This window comes from Nothoprocta perdicaria, unplaced genomic scaffold (genome assembly GCF_003342845.1).
Source record: "Nothoprocta perdicaria isolate Ctin4 unplaced genomic scaffold, notPer1 scaffold_394, whole genome shotgun sequence".
Taxonomy (NCBI): Eukaryota; Metazoa; Chordata; class Aves; order Tinamiformes; family Tinamidae; genus Nothoprocta; species Nothoprocta perdicaria.
The window spans coordinates 137,767-157,287 of record NW_020455637.1 but is presented as its reverse complement, the minus strand read 5'-3'; the positions used below and the strand labels follow the sequence as shown (position 1 = coordinate 157,287).

General features: G+C 35.7%; 1 protein-coding gene across 1 annotated transcript in view; it reads left to right on the top strand.

Moving 5' to 3' along the window:
- The window catches only part of GBE1 (1,4-alpha-glucan branching enzyme 1), a 106,722-nt gene that overhangs the window by 69,838 nt on the left and 17,363 nt on the right, over positions 1 to 19,521 (top strand). The window contains exons 14-15 of the mRNA XM_026045014.1: positions 14,435 to 14,619; positions 15,467 to 15,597. Of these exons, the coding sequence (XP_025900799.1) occupies positions 14,435 to 14,619; positions 15,467 to 15,597 (316 nt within the window). The remainder of the gene's footprint in view (positions 1 to 14,434; positions 14,620 to 15,466; positions 15,598 to 19,521) is intronic.

Sequence of the window (19,521 nt, the reverse complement as noted above, 5' to 3'; positions counted from 1 at the left end):
TTCAAGGGGAAAAAATCTGAGGGCACTGTCACCCATTTGGTGTACTTCCATATATCAAGAGACTTGATCAAGTTCAAAGAAGTTCAAAGGAAAAAAGAGAAGAAAATATAGAAGGAAGAGCACATTATGTGGGCTGGTGTTGGAGCAGCATTTCAGGTTCCACTTCTGGAGAGTCAGTTTGTATCATTTCTGCTAAAATGGTGCACTGGTATGTAATCAGAGGTCTGCATGAGCTCTAGGAATGAGAAAAGAATGCAGAGTTAAGTATCTACAGTTAGTCTTACATATGAAAATAAGGTTGATTTTTAGTAAGATTCTCAAGAAGGAAGAAGAATTTACAGTGGGGTAATGTAGAAAAGGAGCTTAGGAAGGTGGCAAACTTTTGGTTGAAGAGAAAATTAATTTTGCTAGACTTTGTCGAATCAAATGAATGTTTATTTATTTATTTTTCTCAGAGCATATAAAGTAAAGGCAAGAGACAAAAAGCAACAACTAATATCACAAAGAGAATGGAATACAATTTAAAAACAAAGAGGGCTAGTGAAGTCCTTCCTAATGGGAGGTCTGTGGACCTTATTTGACATGCCTGTTAAGATCCGTACTTGAAATGCAGAGTGAGTTCTCAGTCACGTTAAATACCTTCTTAAATGGCATTTGCATTATTTGTTTAAAAGTAATCCACTCCTGATTTATGAATCTTCATAGACTATGAAACAGCTCCATTATGCTCATCAGTTCTTGTATCAGGCAGTTTTTTAATACAAGGTACTCCATGAAGACATGGATCTCCTTGATGAATGGGCTACAGGTCTGATTTCTGGGTGGTCTGAGCTCAGAAATTTGACTTTTCAATAACGAACAGCCTATTCTTATTTCAAATTATCAATACTTGTGTTTCAAGTATAAGGTAAATACTGCCAAACCTTCATATATGTGTCTGTGTGTGTATATATGACATTTCATATATAGTAAATTATAGAATTTCAAAATCAAAGAATAGCTGTGATTTGAAAATAGGTGGAACCACAAGATAATGAGGTGAAGACGGTGACTCATGGCAAATTCCTTTTTTTTTTTTTTTTTTTTTTTTTGCATTTTTGGCAACTTTGGGTCTTTATGATTAGTGCCAGGCTATTCATTGGTCTCTTTCCCAAATCCCTTCTCACAAACCTGTTTGTAAAAAAACCACAACTTGATGTATGAATATGACGGTAGAAAATCAGTCTTGCATTATGATCTTTCTAGATCTAGAATTAATCTAGAAAAAGGTTAGCTTTCTGTTGTGTGAAGGCATTTGCTCTATATTGTTCCTTCTTGAGTGGCAGAAGGGGCAACATTGTAAGCTCTTTATTCTACCTTCAGGACTGAGACATTGAGCAAGAGCTACCTGATCAAAAGTAAAACCTTCTGTAGGATAGAAGTCTTTTTGTGTCATGTGGTTATATCTAATCCTTTCCCAAATTCATGAAGTGGCTTGGCCATGTAACAAGCGTGCTTTTGTCTTGCATACCTACCTTTCTGCAAATATATGTGCCATGCAGTATGTCCTGATTGAGAGATCTATCTAATGCTATGTCCTCCCTGGGTTTCCAGCATCAGAGTACAGGATTTGCTAATCTTCCATCCTGTCTTTAAATATTCTGATTAAATTCTTTAAATATTCTGATTAAACATCATAATTTAAGATTTTGGATGGACATTCCTTCTTAATGAGATCCAGAAAGAAGTGGAACCTACCCAGGTACCTATTCACAATACCATGCCGCTCAGCTCACGTACATATCCCTCACACTACTTAATGTATGGACTGATGTGTGTATTAAATCACATATGGAATATGCCAGTCATCATAAACGTTGGAGCTATTTGGTGGGTCTTAGATTTTCCAGCTGCTTGAACAATTTTCTATGCTAAAACCTGAAAATCAGTAGGTGAAATATGAAATTGGCAGAAGCTCTGCCTGATAACACTCCACGGAGCTCTTAGATGCTCTTCATCAAAAGACACGTTATTGGGAGGCAAATGACCAAAATCTTTTCTCTAGCCTTTCTGCCTGTAGTGAGAATTACTTGAAAGAAGGGGGAATGGAATAATTGAGACGATGCATTCTGTGGGTCTTTTGATGCCTCTTAAAGTTGTTTCTTCAAGGTATTAACTCTTCAGAATTGTAAGAGGAGGAGAAGATAAAAGGTTAATGTAGCATACAGAAAGGATATCCTCTGCTACAACTGTTCTTCCTGCAGCCAAAGAAAAGAGTATGGTAACATTCAGTGTAGTTTTGCAATGATGGAATTCCCTATAAGTTTTTCTATCTCTCTTTTTTCTTATTCCTTCTATTTTTAACTTCAGTGATTTCCTGTTTTAAGCTTGTTCTCTCAATAGTACAAGACTTTATTTTTTTCCCCATCACCGCTGTACAGACATATAAAGTATGATGAAGACCTCACAGGAGAAATGTTCTCTAATCTCACAGATTTTTTTTTAATATAAATCACTTGCTATTTGTAGCAAAAGTGCCATCAGCACCAATTCTCTACAATGTTGTCGCCTTTTTGTCTGAGCATTTGATGTTTCACTTCAGCTTTTAAAACTATTGCCTGCCTATTGATGGGCTATCTCTAAACCTGCTATTGCTTTTCTTTTTTCTAGTATCTTTTTCTCCTCTTGCCCATTTCTCAGTTATGCTGACAGTGGTTAAATGTACACATGAATCAGGACTATCTTCAAATTATACTTGTAAATCTAGCTGTTTATCAGGTTACTTGCAATGGTCTCCAGTCACTGTCGCAGTCTCTTTAGCTACATTCCCTCTCCTCCATGTGGAGGACGACAGCACCATGCGCATAGGTAGTGCCCTTGCAGCAGTGTCTGAGACAAGGACCCACTTCATAAAGCATGTGCTGTACCTGGGTGTTAAGAATCACCCCATGGAAACCTCGCAGGATTCAGGTCTTATTCTCATAACAGGGGAGAAGCAGGGCTGGGGTATTCACCAGGACAATTGTTGCTTTGGACAGGACAAAAATATTTTTTGTATCATCAGATTAGCACATACCTCTTGCATGTTTTCATCAATGAATCTTACAGATAGATAGGGTATGGTACAGAGTGAAATGACCTGACTATTCAGTGACAGAACAGTCAGCTCTTCAGTCAGTTCAGTACACTGGTTGATGGGTAACAGAACTTCTAAGTAGCTTGGTCTATCAATACACAGATAATGATCCTTAATTAAAATAAAGGGGAAAAAATGCAAATAACATTACCATATGTATCTTGATTATGATTGGCTGTAATAAATAGAGCTCGACACAGATTTTTTTTTCACCATTATTTTACTGATGTTTTGGAAATATTCTAAAATAATAACCATCACTTAGGAAAAAATGCTTTAATGTGTCTGATTATAGTCTCAAATAAACTTGTCATCTTCTTTCATTTCTTATGTATTTCAAAACCAAAATATCTCACAAACAAAACTAAAGATAACAAGAACAAGTTGAAGGGAAAGATGGTGACTCAGTTATTACACAGGCTGGGTGAATTGATAAGGGAAGTTGTCTTGATATATACAGTAATTATGTTCATATATTTGTATTTGTGAGCCACTGATGAAGCTATTGCTTTTGAAATGCACTCTGAAAAGCAGCAATTTCTTTCTTTCAATTATCAGTATATTTCAAAACTTTTTTCTTTCCAAATGAGAAGGATTTTCTGAAATGAAAAATCATGAAGCTATTTCCGCTTGATAGAATTTAAACTGTTTATACTATTGTGTTTTCATATATTTATTTAGTAGTAAGTATAGAGAAAAACAGAATGTAAATGCAACATTCAATTTTGCATAGTGCGAATATATAAACAGTTCTAGAAACCAAAAAACTATGCTGGTCTGAACGGAAATGCCAAACTAGTATTGTGTTTTACCATAGTGGAATTTTGAGTTGATATTTGTCTTGTCTTTAAACATCGATTTGTTGTTCTTTACCTATGTTTATGTTAGAAACTGGACTTCATTCTCAAAAGAAGCTCCTCTGTGAAGTCAGTGTTAAATTTCAACCATGGGCTGCTCTGCAAGTGTATGAGGGCGCATAACAGTGTCGTGTTGCAGCTTTTCTGGATCAGCAGCTACAGGTGGAGAGCCAGCAGCAGTTTCTGCAGAGCAGTGCAGTTCAAGGAACTGTGCAAGGCTGGACGAGGAGCTGCTGCTCCCCGTGTAACACAGCCGGGCACCGCAGAGCGGCCGGAGGCAGAACCGCTGGCGTGGAGCTTCAGCCGCCTTTGTGTGGCCTCTTCCCAGCGTGGCAGAGAGGTCCAACCCCAGCCACCTGTAGTGAGCTCAGCAGGGTCTTCTGCTTCTCCTCGTAGAAGATCTTGTCTTGCTGTTGATATGATTCATCTCTATATCTCTATTTTTCCTTTTTCCTTCTTCAAACTCTCCTATTGAGTTAAGTAACTTTAAGGATACAAACTAACAGTCAACTCTTAAACTCAGATGCATCTAGCTGTGATATATTTTGAGTCTTTTTACAGCTCATTCAGCATATTGTTATCTGAAAGAAGCTTAGTAGGGACATTTGAAAACAGTAGTGTGAGGTAATCTTATTTCTTGCCCATACCCCAAGTCATTTGTTTGCACGTATAATTTTGTTTTCATATTTTCATGAATCTTATCTCATGTATCGTGTTTACTTTGATAGCTGTACTGGAAAGTGGATTGATCAACTGTCACTTCCTACCTCAGGGTTGTTTTAAACTGTTATCAAAAGTTGTGATTCTCAAAATATGGATTACTTATTTATATTTTTCCCAGCATGTCTGTGTTCTGCAGATGGCTAGCATTTCATACCACAGCAGTAGCCCTGGAGCTAAAGGGATTGTTGGCCAATCTTTTCTTTTGGTGTCAGTAGCTGGCATTTATTTTCATCTGCTGTGTATTTAAAAAAAAAAAATCAAATCCTCAGTGCATGATTATTTAGCATCAGACTCATATGTTCTTTTCCTGTGAGGTAGAAATACAATAAAAATTTAAATGTTTTCCTGCTAAGCAGTGAAACTGAAGTCAATATTGAAAATACCCTGTGTTGAACAGTAGGAATGCTGGATTTTGCCAGGCCTACAATTTATCAGCTCACTGAGGCAAGTCTATTTCTTGAACTAAATTATTTTAAGAGAACTCAGTAAAAGAAACATGACTTAAAAATGAAGGCATCCCTTTTCATTTTTACAAGACTTTCAGTGCTCTGAAAGTTTAGTAATACATGATACTGGGTCATGATGTTTGCCTTTATTTATAACAATGGTTTACATTCTGCATACTGTGTAATAGTATGATAACTCTATAAAACTATGATGAAGAGGTCTGTAAGTTGTTACCAAATTAATTAAAATAGTCTCATGAGCACTTGGAAAATACAGCAGGAAGAGACAGGGATGCAGGCATTCTGTATCTTCTAAGCAGAACATAATTAAAAGATGTGGTTGTTTTCAAAAACTGTTATTGCAGTTTATGTTGCCCCAATTGGGCAACATAACTTACCCATTGGGTAAGTTAGGGAAGTACAAGTGTTTTATTTTAAAAAATTTAAATATTTGTGTCTACGTGACATATGGGAAGTATTTGGATCATTTTACTGTTCTGCGTACTTCACTGTGAAATTCTCTGCTCGCATTATGATTTTCTGCATGATAGAGAGGTATAAGCTTGTATCAATTTTTAGCCTCCTTTTTTTTCTCTTAAGTACTTTTTGAGATTAGTGTATTGATTTTTTTTTTTTTAATGACTTAGTTTTACATGCTGCATATAAAAATTTTTGGATTCTCTTGGGAATCAGGGAAGGGATCAAAACAGACCCTTTAGTTTGGTAACTTATCTCAGAGACTAAACTTTGTCTTGAGCTAATTATTTTAAAAGGGCTAATGGTATAGCAGTTGCATTCACTGACAACAGATCAGTTGGTCATGCATTCATCACCTCTCTGATGGATTATAAGCGCAGCAAACATGAGTTATTTTAGCACAGAAAGTTCATATGCTGATCAGATAGCAGTACATCTGCTCATTGAGGCATGCTGTCACAAATATGTTAAATTCATCCTTTCTTCGGAGGCTCTGCACATGTTTTTTTCCCTCATTCCTTTTCTTCTTTTTTTCCTTTTCATTCCTCTCTCTCTCTCTCTCTCTTTTTTTTCTCCTCATATCTTAAAGTACTCTGTAATCATGTCCTAGAATATCTGAAAGCTATGAAGTAGCAGCATATATCAATAAAATGCACTCAAAATATAAAATACACTCTGTAAGTAATGTCGCCTCATCATTGCAACATTTTGTTAGATGTATTAGCCATGTTTTCAGCTTGGTTGTCCTCATGTCCTACCATCCAAAAATCACATATTTGGAAACAGAAACATCCTCCATCAATATGAAGTACTTCTGGTCACATATTTTTTCTTCTCTTTATCCCTGGAAACATAATTAGGTGTTTTTAACAACATATTCAGTGTGTTGGTGAGTACACTGCTGGCATATCCATATGTGGCATGGTCACCATTCCAGTGGAATCTTCTATAGGGAGAAAGTCACTGTATGGAGACATTCCAAAATAACTCTGAGGCTATTTTTTCTGCTTGATTATTTTATTTACTTTTTATATTTTGCCTCCTTGTTTTAGCCAATTTGCAAGAGATTGTACTTTCTCCATCTGCTGGTTCTGCTACTTGGTTTTTTTTAGCATTTAAGGTGGGGCTACTGATGTCAAACCTTTTCAAAGACACTTTACAATAACCCCAAGTTCTGTTTTTGATATCTTCACTAAATACATGGCTCTACTAAAGAGAATAGCAAATGAGGGCTATTTAGTTTATGAATGTGTTTGCAGCGTGACGTGATTGAGTTACAGAATCACAGAATCTTAAAGGTTGGAAGGGACCTCTAGAGATCATGTAGTCCAACCCCCCTGCTCAAGCAGGCATACCTAGAGCATGGGGCACAGGGCGGCATCCAGGCAGGTTTTGAAGACCTCCAGAGAAGGAGACTCCACAACCTCCCTGGGCAGCCTGTGCCAGGGCTCTGTCACCCTCACAGTAAAGAAGTTCCTCCTCACCTGGAGATTGAACCTCCTGTGTTTCAGCTTGTACCCATTGCCCCTTGTTCTGCCTGCCATTGCCCTGCCCAATGACAAGAGCTTGGCCCCCTCCTCCCTACAATCTCCCTTCGTGTATTTATACATGTTAATCAGATCCCCTCTGAGCTCCCCCTCTTCTCCCCCTCTTCTCCAAGCTGAATAGGCCCACATGTGTTGTACACATGTGGAGGCAGGAGGCATCTCCGGAATGTACCTCCTTGCTTGAAGACAGTAGATAAAGGAGAACTAGAGCTGCAATGAGGAGCCTATCTGCTGCCTGAATCCTCCTGTTTCAAGAAAGCAGGAGTTTGTATTTCCTTTGTTTTTTGTCTTAAGAATGACTGGCCTGATCTGCAGAGAGTGGAAAGAATTCCCAGCTGGGGACCTTTCTGTTTTCTTGTTTCCTTGTTATATCAGTTCCATGTGTGAAGAATATATATTCATGGATACAAATAGATGTAGTGCAGATAATGGTATGTGCGTAAACATATATATACACAAGAGGAGAGCTATTTTAACAGAATAGATGATATGCCATTTGCAAATGTGCACTTTTGAGTAATGTCTGAAGACAGGAAAGTTGCTGTTTTCTTTTTTTTTTTTTTCCTTTTTTGAGGATTATGCAGAAGGGCTCTGGCATCTGTAGTCAGACTAATGGAAATGAATGTGTGTGTACATGTGTGCATGTTCCTGTATATATGCAGAGGAATATAACCTTGCAATGCAAATTGCTTAAATCTTTTTCAGTCATGACTTCTGCCTTATTCAAACATACTTCGTTATTTCCCAGTTTTCCTGCTTCAGCCCCAAACATGAGCATGAATTTAAGCATTACCATTCTGATGCTGTTTGTCTTTCACTACTGCCCACTTCTCTATCCTGCTCTTTGTCATAACACAGTTCTCCTTCAAATGACTTACTGTAATCCAACAACTCCCCACAATCCATCTTGTTCTGTTTTGTCCATTTAATTTTACTTTTAAATCTGTACTGCCTGCTTTATATTTTACAGTCTTTATTGTGCACCTCCTTTCCCGAAAAGCTCACTGTTTTTCCTTGTTATCATAGTGGTAAAATTGCAGTTTATCAGTTTTCTGAGACAATGCTCATGTGTTTTCCTTCATGTTTATTTCTGATAGAAATAGCTATGTAGAACTGTGTAAAGACACAGCGGTCTGTTAACACTTGTTAATAGCCCTGTAAGATCTTTTTTTACGCTCTCTGAGGGTGTTATAACACTTTAAATAGCGGAAATTTTCTTTGTTGGTGTCTCTGAATATCTGTTGCTTCCTGAATATTTATATATTCATGAGTCATGACATCTGTCACTTGGGATGTTTCAAAAGTTTTCCGCTTCAAATACACAAGAAATTTAGCATCTCTTTTTAGAGTCAGCTAGTATGGAAGAGTTTGCAAAAATATCTGACAGGATTTTTTAGCACATTCTTGCACCAATTTGTGCTCCCAGATAGCTTTACTGATTGTCAATTTTGACATCTATTCCTGTCCGCTTTGTGGTGTAATTAAGTTACTGGCGAATCCCCAGACTCTGTAAGCAAGCTGATTTTTTTCTTCTTATGAGCTATAGCTACCTTTTTCTTTCTTTTTACTACACAGATCAGACTTTCATTATGAATGTACTCATTGCGTACTGTTAACAAATGTATATTTAGTTAATTCTAACAAGCTTTTCTTCTTTAGCAAGAGCAGAATATTCCTGAAAAATTTAAGCTTTCATTATTGATTTACATAATTTCAAAAACTTTACTGCTTTTCCTATATATTAGGAATATAAATGCATTTTTCTTCCTCCTGTTTTTCCATTTTCTTTCTCTTCCACTAGCTTTATTCTTTATTCACATTTTCAAAAATTCTGAAGATGAAATTCTGGCCATATTGAAACTAATGAAAGGAAACTGCTATTTAAGCTATTATTGGTAAAAGGGCTTGCCCTCTTCGTGTGTCCTACTTTCCATTCCTCTCCAGTCTTTAATTCACTGTTAGAATCTAACATGTCAGTTATGGTCTAAATCAATAGAAGGCCACAGTGAAGGGAATTAGTTAGAACCTTTTTGACCTAATCTTCTGAAAAGTCTCTTGTCTAGTTATTTGGTTAGTTTCTTGTCTAACCTTTTATTTTAATCTCTGCAATTTTTTAATAGTAGTGATGTATTGTGGAACACTTATGTTCCTAAAATCTTTAGGGGGGTTCTCCTTAAAGTGAATATTTAGCAGTATGTACACAGAGAGGTGGAAATGTCTCAGTGTTTAAGTCATGAAGTCTGATTTTACCACAGTATAGTTATTTGAAAATGGCAGGATGGAAACTGTTGCCGTGTAACAACAACACAGATAGTTGTTACTCAGATTTTAATGTGAAAGGATGGTAAGTCTTAGTCTCTAAAATATTATGCTGCAGTGGGAAACAAGGGGAGATGGGAGAAAGAAAATAGTTATTTATATTTATACTACAAACCTGAAAACAAAATTTCATTTTAAACTGTTAAACACTAATGAAAGGGGGGCAGAAGTGTGCTTAAATTTTATCCAAAATAGCTTTGGACTTTAAATCTACTTAACACTTCTATAATAAACATGTAGAAAAGACCATAGACCAAGACATTTATCATAGGTCTCATTATTTCATGGTAATTGCAGGACAGAGGACTGAAAAAAATAGGAAGACAAAGCCCAAATACTGTGGGCTAAGGCTTATGTTATAAAATCTTGTAAATACTGACTCCAACTAGCTGCCCTGGAGCAGGGTCATATTCCGTGTGTAACTTGATTGTGTTTTAGCACGGTGTGTTGGACTAGAGTTTATACATACAGAATGCATAGAAATGTTTCTAGTGGAAGGATTTTCATAGCCTCCAGCTGTTTTGCAATTTTAAGTTAACTCTTCCATCCCTCAGCCATTTTTATTGAAAAGTAGCATGCTCTTTAGAGGACTAGGTTGTTCTTGATTGCTTATTCTTCAGTTTATAGCCATATTTTGTTTTGTATCACTATTTTCCTGCCCTGATTCCCAGACTTTAGCAATCAGATCCAGTCCTTGCAGACTTCCCTCAATCCATGTGATTTAGCTTGATAAACAGATGCAAGCAAGGAAGGAAAGTATTGGAGTTCATGTCCTGGTAATTAATAGGCTATGTACTTTCATTGTTTTTGCTAGTATGAATGTTGCGAAGTTTTGAAGAAGACTTGGTACAAACATGAGGGAATATGATACTGCAGAGCTTTATAACAAGGAAAAATGAGGATTAGTCTTTTGAAATGTTTTTTTTTTTTTTTTTTTTGAAAAGTGATGAATATGGTATGCTATTTAGATCTGATCTGGTTCTGTTTAAAAAGAAAGCAAATAAGTATTTTATTCTGCAGATTGGTGCATTATCATCATTGTTTACAGTAGCAGTGAAATTAAATTCAAATCAATTATGACTTCTGTATGGGTTGATTATCTGGTTTGTGTAAATCAGTGCAACGTCACTTACTTTGGAAAAACATTAGTGCAAATGAGTTGAAAATCTATCCTAAATCTGTCTGCTTTAAATGTGTATGTATAACATTTAAATCTTTTTTAAATTTGTCCAATCTTAAGCATGTAAATAATCTTTTTACTTTTCTGTGGCGTATCAAATAAATTCACCTACTTTGTCCTGAAAATATTTCATACGTGTTTAGTTATATAGCAGAAAAAAAAAAGAACAGAAAACAAAATAATAAAAGAAAAAGTTAGCATTTCTTACCTGCCTGCATCTTTTAAAATTGCCATCAGTGCTCTGTTTAGCCTCATTCTGTAAGAGAGAGTTGCTGACGTAGATGTCTGGAAAAGAGTGGTCAATGATATTTTAATAACTTAAGGGGTTCAGCTGCAAAATAGTCATCAGCTGCATAAGTACTTCTTTGGTGTAAATGGATTTCTATTGTTACAAACAATAATGCTGTAAATTTTCCTTATAGTAAATAGGGTGTTAATTTTTTTATTAGAATTGTGATCTTGAAATCTTGTGCACAGCAAAAGTGTGCAATATAGGTAACATACAGGAAGTAGCAAACTTGAATTACATCCTAGATATCATTAGTATGCATTGCACTGCAATGGTTTGTCTTTGTTTTGTTTCTCTAATCAGAATTTCAGTTAATTTCAGCTTTATTCTCTGCCTCCCCCACGTTAGTTCCATTGTCCTGATCTGCATCGTTTGTACCAGCTGCCTTCCTGTCAATGTGTAGTTTGGGCTTTCACATCCGACAGCAAATTAATTACAGGAAAAGAAATCCCAATAGAACTTCTGTGCTTAGATGTTTTCTCAGTTATCCCGGAGTGAATGTTGCTGATTCTTGTCAAAAATGAAAAGTGAAACATGTGGAAATGAGTAGCACATACTTTACAGATGCCATTAATCAGTCACCTCCTAATTCCTAACCCCTTCTCATTCATTTTGAAGTTAAACTAAGAAAAAGCGGTGATTTTGTATTTATTTTATAAAATAGAACAGGAGAAATGTATATTGGGTAATGTGTAGTGAGACGCGTATTTCTTGTTGAAGGATGTATAGCCTTGATGCCTCTCTCGAGTACCAAAATACTCTTTGCAGTCTATCACAGGGACTGCTTGTGTCCTAAATGTTTGTTTCTTTTCCCTATGCTATGCTTTAATACCAAAAGTAAAAAACCTACTAGAGGTTTCTCTCTCTCAATTTTGAGACTTCTTGTTCTTTCTTAAATCCCTCTCTCACCTTTAACATTATAAATATAAATGGCTTGCAGGTACATTGCCCAGAAGGTGGTCATATAGGGAAAAATAGTAATTAATATGTAAGCCATAAGTGCTTAGAACTTGAATATGTTTTTCTGATATTAGCAAATAGTTTACTCTTATTCAATTCCTGCACTGTGTTAAATTATTATTATTTATATCCTTTATCTGTTTTTATTTATTTTGTTTATTTTTACTGCCTTTTTTTTTAAATAGGCATTCAAACAACTGTAGCTATTGTGGGGAAAGAGTGAACAGTATAAATGTGAAGAGTATAAAGGAGTGCTCTACTTCTGGTGAAATGATCTGCTGAAATTATGTGCTACTTTAGTCTAATTTACTCACTTTTTAAAATTCTTTTATTGCTTACTTCCACTTTTATTTTTCTTGAATAAGTAGGTATGATTTCCTTGGCTGTCTTTTCAGTATGCACACTGTCTTCAACTTGGTGTTTTATTGTTATCTGAGCTATCTCATGTAGTCCATCTTTTTCAATAGTGCACAGATCACAGAAGAAGATAATACCTTGCCCAGATCTTAAGAGAATATTGAGTATGGTTAGATACAGTTTCTGTTCTGTAGCAATATCTTTCCTCATTTTCTACACCATCTTGTTAGCACACTTTAAGAGCTCAGCCCAGTGTTATTCCAAGGTCATTTTCAAAGTCCTGCTGTGATTCTGATTCTTTTTTATTTGCCTGTGTCTTTGAACAGAATGGGAAATTTAGTGGTTTAGCCTCTGAACATGAAATTTAATTTACAACTTGTCAATTTGTTTACAAAATGGATGCCATTGTAAAGGATTCTCCTAAATATAATGGCAGCGTATTTCTTTTGCTCTTTGTTCATTTCTTTCTTCCTGTGAAATTCACACACAAAAAAAAAAAAAAAAAAGAAAAAAAAAGAAAAAATAGAAATCTCTTTGAATATCTAAATTCGTAGCTGTCGCTGCTGACTGTCTCCATGGACCTTCGAGGTAGCACTGCTACCTGAGATAGCAGATAGCAACTACACACCCAGCCGCTCCATCCAGGAAATACCACCTTCATTCTCGCCCTCTCTCTGTCCTTCACTTAACTGTAAAGCTGCAGTTTATTGTGAAAGCTGCTTGCAGAATTATCCCTAACTGTGCTCTGTTTAAAGCCTTTGAGTCGCTTGTTTTTCAGTGTCAAGGACTGAATGCATCATTATTACATGTTGTGGTTTATTGCATATAGTCTAGTCCTCTACTGCAATTACTGTGATTCCCTAATCCTAGTTCAGGTTGGAAAATACCTCTGGAGATCATCTAGTCCAAATTACTCCTGATACAGCAGGGTCACCTAGAGCATGTTTGTAAGGATAGTGTCCTTACTGCACAACCCTCTCTGGACATCCTCTGTTACCCTCACAGTAAAGCGTGTGTGCTTTTTGTTGTTGTTTTCTCATGTTCAGAGTTTCTTGTGTTTCTGTTTGGGCCCATTGCTTCTCACTCTATTACTGGGCACCACTGAACCCGTCCTCTTTGCACCCTCCTATCAGATACTTATATGTATTGATATGATCCCTCTCAGCTTTCTCTTGCCCAGATTGATCAGGCCCAGCTCTCTCAGCCTCTCCTCGTAGGAGAGATGCTCCAGTCCCTCCATGATCCTTGTAGCCCTCAGCTGGACTCGTACCATTAGTTCCACGTCTCCCTGGTACTGGGAAGGCCAGGACTGGAAGCAGTGTTCCAGATGGCAGCCTCACTAGCACTGAGTGAAGGGGAAGGATCACCCTCCTTGACTTGCTGGCACTCTTCTTCCTAACCTGGAATACTATTGACCTTCTTGGCCACGAGAGCATATTGCTGGCTCATAGCCAACTTGGCCACCAGGCCTCCTTGGTCTATCTGTACACAGCTGCTCTCCAAGAGAAGAGCCCCCAGTCTGCATTGGTACAGGGGGTTATTTCTCTGGGAGATTCCTTTCCATCCATCTCACCACTCCAGTGAAGTCCTTCTGAATGGCAGCATAGGCCTCAGATGTACAAACTACTTCTCCGAGTTTTGTATCTTTAGCAAATGAATGCCCCCTGGACGTTTCTGGGAAGCTGAGGAACAGTTTCTAGGCTCTCTCATTTTTTATAGTTTTCATTTAATAGTGTGGGGTTTTTCTGTTCTTTGTTTGGGTTTTTTTTTCAGTGCTCTCAGTGGGCTTATATTGTTAAGGTGATATGTTTAGGCTCATAGTAACTCTAAAATTTATATCCTGAATTTCTGCTGCCCTGATTAAGGATGAGAGTTAGGAATATTTCAGCATTAAATGATAGTGTAGAGGTTGAAACCTGGTCTGTGCTTTCACAGGAGTTTAGGGATATTTTGTTTTGACAGTTTCACTGGCTAGTCAAACCTCTTAACAAATACAAGCATTCTGAGAAAAATTTTAGTAATAAAGGTGTCATTTTACATAAGGAACATTATTCTATGGAATTGAAAATTTGTAGAAAAGAAATCAATTTTAATTATAAGGGTTTTTTAAAAGTTTTTTCATCTTGTGTTCTAATGCATCCCTAATTAATATTATTAAATACAGGTAATGAGTTCGGACATCCAGAATGGCTTGACTTTCCCAGAAAAGGGAATAATGAGAGCTACCACTATGCCAGAAGACAATTTAATCTAACTGAAGATCATCTTCTTCGCTATAGATTCCTAAATGCATTTGACAAAGATATGAATAAATTGGAGGAAAGATTTGGCTGGCTTGCATCTCCCCCGGTAAGCTGTGTAGACTAAATGTTAAGATTTTAGTCACCAGTAGTGTATGTATTCAGAATAACAATAATACAAGATTTGCATGCAGAAATTTTAAGCACCACTTTATTATGCACTGCATAATGCCCCACAGTATATTTCAAGTTGTCAAAACATGTCATTGAAATATCTTCTATAGATAGTAAAATCTAAAATAGCTTTTAGCTACACAGAAAGGTTTTTTTTTTTTTTATTCCTATGACTTTTGCTATTTTTATTTAGTAGCTACACATTGATTAAAGCAGACTATAAAACTTTGTCTGTAATCCAGTCCAAGTATTATTTGGGAAAAATTTAGATTCTTCTGACAATTTACTCTGTAATTACTCTGTTACTGATGAAACACTTTTGGTACACTGTAGCATAAGTTCTAGTGTCTTTGTTATTTAAGTGTCACTTCTGGATTTGTCTTTTTTCCTGAATATTGTACTATAATTTTTATTAAAATGAATCATCAATTATTATAGTTTCTCTGATTTTAATGTTTTCAGTTATTTGATAGCTTTATTGATATTGATATTTTTAGCTTGATAGCTGAAGAATTATGTAATGCTATAATCACGATTTTAAAAAAACCTTTTTTTTTAAATAGTCATTTATGGCTTTAGCAAGTAGAATTTTGCTGTTGAATCTGTTGAATACAACAGATCTTTAGTTGGTGTGCCAACTCCAGTATTTATAATATTGTTTGAATCTTTAACAGCCTGTTTTAAGTAGAACACAGGTATAACAGCAGTGTTTTCTAACTAAATTGACAAAAGAAATAAAAATGAGATACTATTTTATAGTATTGAAAAACCTTTCTTTCTAGGCCTTTGTGACTGAAAAGCATGAATCTAATAAGGTCATTGCATTCGAGAGAGCCAACCTCGTTTTTATTTTCAACTTTCATCCATATCAAAGTTATGTGGACTACAGAGTGGGCGTTGAAATTCCAGGAAAATATCCTTTATTGTCTCACATGTTTAGTTCAAAGTTACTTTTTTAATTCTGTTTTTTAAATGAATGCAAACTTAAGAAGGTAAAAGGTAAGCAACAGCTTTTTTGTCATCAATACAATTGTTCTTTAATGGTTAGTAAATAAATTGTACAGAAATAAATGTTTAATCTTCTGTAATGGACTTTTATGTACATTTTTCTCCCAATACCTTAGCATTGAGAGCATTAAGACAGGTGAAAGTGAGTCAGTGTAAAAGAAGAAAAGGACAACACAATTTTCAAAGTGTAGGTGAAAATAGAATGCCTCATTTTTTGGCATTTCAAGAGGGATTCATATTTATTTTTGGAACTGAAAGTGAAGGTTATGAAGTATTTTATCAACAAACCAAATCAATGGGAAGTCTCCCTTATATTCCATATAAGAGACGCAAATTATTTGATTAGATTTGTTTTTGACATTAACTTCCTTGGTTGAGATTTCTGAACTATTAATCAATAAGAGCTGACTTGATCAATACTTTACATTAGCTCATAGACAACGAAAAATGAAGCTTATTTCTTACAGCTAAATGTTTTATAATAGTCAAACACATACAGTATAGAAACAATGTAAAACTATTTCTAATGTCAGTTTTTAAAAGAACCTTTTTCCAGTGGTAGCAGCTATTGCTTCCCTTTTACTCTATTTATTTTCACACGCCCTGCTTCCACCATCTTTTCTTCTTTGCTAATGTATCCAACACACTTGTCAGTATCTGTGTTCTTCAGATATATTAGGGATATTCTAATGTTGAAGAACTTTCTTTCTGACTCTTGTCCTGCCATTACAGCCATAAATTGTGTCCAGATTTGTAATGGAATCTATAACAGTTAAAATTTAGAAAATGTTTTATGTAAATAGGAGATATTGACATATGTTATGTTAAATCTTCACTTTTTTTTTTTTTCCATTTTTAAAGCATTTTTCTCTCGGTATGGAACTTGTAAAGGAATCAGAACATTAAACCTTAAATGTGAATTTGTTGCTATTTTCTTTGGAGAAGTCAATAGTCAGTTGTTTTTACACTCAGAAGAGAAGCAATTGCTGAATTAGCCTAAGTGCAAAATACTGTAGTGTACTTATTAAATTCTGTTACTAGAAAATTTATCTGAACAATATTGGAAGTTGTAGGAAATGAAGCTTCTTGCAGTAACCCATATCTGGATTTTAATTTGTTTCAGCAGACTAGATTATTCAAGTTAATTTGAGTTTGCCTATAAGTGGATGAGTTTGAATTATTAGTATGTTATCGAAACATCATTGTATTGTATATATGTATATGTAGTATGTGGTTAAATTGTTGGTGTATACAATTTCTCACATAGGTTATCAGATATGTTGAGATATACAGAGCTTATTGCCTTTCTGGCCTACGTATTTGCAGATATTCAACTGTTTTGATCTTAAAGATCTCATTCTTCTTTAGGTCTTCTTTACTAGTAGGCTCTTGACGTAGCAAACCATACTTTTACTTCATTGTACTTTTGTGAAGGAAATAATGTCTAGTAGACATTTCAGTCCTCATTTCAGTCCTCATTGTACCACTTGGAACAATGGCACTTGGCATCTTTCTGAACAACCAGTCAGTCAAAAATCATATGAACTGCCACAGCTTGGAGTTTGGAGACCATTTTTATATGCTAGTCTACCATTTCCATGTTGTGTATTGTCTTGTGGAATTCCCTTGAAAATGGGTAGCTACTTTCTACCCATTGTGTGATTCTGCCACATCATATACCCCTAAGATGTGTCCCAGTGCAAGACATTCAAATGCTGAGACTTTTTTTTTATTCGTATGGAAGTCCATAAATTTTGGGCAATGCAAACCTCTAATAGCATACAGAGATACGATACTATTTGTATCTTGGTTTCATATTCTCAAATACTAGACAAGCAGTAGGTAAAAAATGTAGGATTAAATGGTTGCTTCATTACAGATGTTACCATATTTATATGGCATATCATGCCATATAAGGCATTTAAAAGCTAGAGGGAATGAATAACAAAAAAATAGTATATTTATTGTTGTCATGGGTTTAGAGTGAATAAATATATTTGAAGTCACAGTTGTAGATAAGTAAATAGCTACATGTAACCTGAAATCCCAGGAACAGTGTTATGAAAATGCTGCAAAGATGTACTTGAGAGAGAGGGGAAAAAAGAAGAGGGAAAAAAAAAAAAAAAAGTAAATTCTGGTGCTATGACATTTGAAACCTGTACCTAGAGCTTCTAATAAGCAAATAAGGTCACTTGAATGAGTCACTGGAGTGTGATCGCTGAAGGCAAAGCTGTTGCTTTGTAACTGCTTTTTTTATGCAGACTGCTTTGAAGTGCAGTTATGTAACTATCCCTGCCTATTAGAATTCATGTTTATACAGAAAAAAACTAAAAACTTAATTTCAAATCCACTAAATGCCCAAATCCATCAAGAGAGTTTATATGTTAAGGTTAAAATATGTGAATAAGAAATATAGCATACCAGTGTGGTAATGCATGTTGAAAAAAGTTTGGTATGAGAAGGAAATGATGCTGTTTTCCAGGAACATGAATCCATAAAACTATTACAACAGCGTATGCTCTTTCCCAAATTGTGTTTCATTATTTGAGAGAAAGGAGAAAACGTCTACGTGCTAATAATGGAATTTTGCTTCCTAAGGGTTTTAAAAGAACATAATTTACATGAGAAACAGGAAGCTCAAACTAACTTTTTTTTTTGCCTAATTTGCTTCATTTTCAAGATAGATGAATAATCAACATCTACATCAGTTGTCTGTATCTGATTGTAGATAAAAAATTAAATGTTAGCATGAAAACTGTTCATAAGCATTTGATGTTATTAGCAATGTCTAGTGCTAAATACACTCGGCAGGACTAGACAGCAATGTACTGCTGGTGCTGTGACTGATACCAAGAGCATTTTGCAGTAAAAATACAGTAAGGCAACTTTTTTTTCCTCTATTCAAAAAGAAATTAACTAAAAGATGTGAGGTGTGGGGGGAGGAGAGGCAGTGGAGGGGGCACAGGACAGAGAAATAAATTTGATTAATTTTCCACTTAAGCTATTGTGTCAACATTAGTCATTTCAAAATAACTCCCTCCATCTACAACATAACAATAGATTTGCAGCAAAATGATTACTGGCATGAAGAAAATATGTGAATGGAAAATGCACATGTGAAAGAACTAGTAGAAACAGCACAGGAAGAATTAAAAGAATGGTCTATATTGATAATGGAGGATGAAACTCTCAGTAGTTGAGGGATACGGTACTGTGTGAAACAAGGTATGCACTGATTAGATTGCAGCACAGATGACAGGAGAAGCCCTGCCTTCCAACAGGCATAGATTGACAACAAGGGTTAGCTAAAGCTAAGCTTTTTGCCTATTATCTGAGCAGGAGAAGAAATATTTCAAATGAATATGCTGAAAACAGACAGTAAACATCACCATTCCCTAAAACTTATGGTTACTCAAGTAAACAAGATTCCTAACCATAGGACATTTGATTTCTACAAGGTGTGAAAGATTTGTCCCCAAACTGGCTCTTTCTTGCCCGTTAAGAGGAACCTTAGAGGCACGGTGAAAACTTTAGTGTTGTTCGCATCCCTTGTTTTCAGCCTCATGTGCAAGTGGCAGACACTTGGAAACACAAGATTTGGTGCTTGTGAGGGTATAGGTTTAGGAGTAAATGAAATTTAGAACAGAATGAGTATGAGTGGGTGAAAATCAACTTAACTTCAAGATTTTGTAAATGAATACTTCCTTCTCCTTCCATAAGATCTTACAGTGAGTTTTCTTGTGCAAAATTTTCTGCAGTGTAGGAATGTTTTCATTCTAACTTGTTACCAGGATATCTTCTTTTGTTTTAACAGGTAGCAATTTGACAG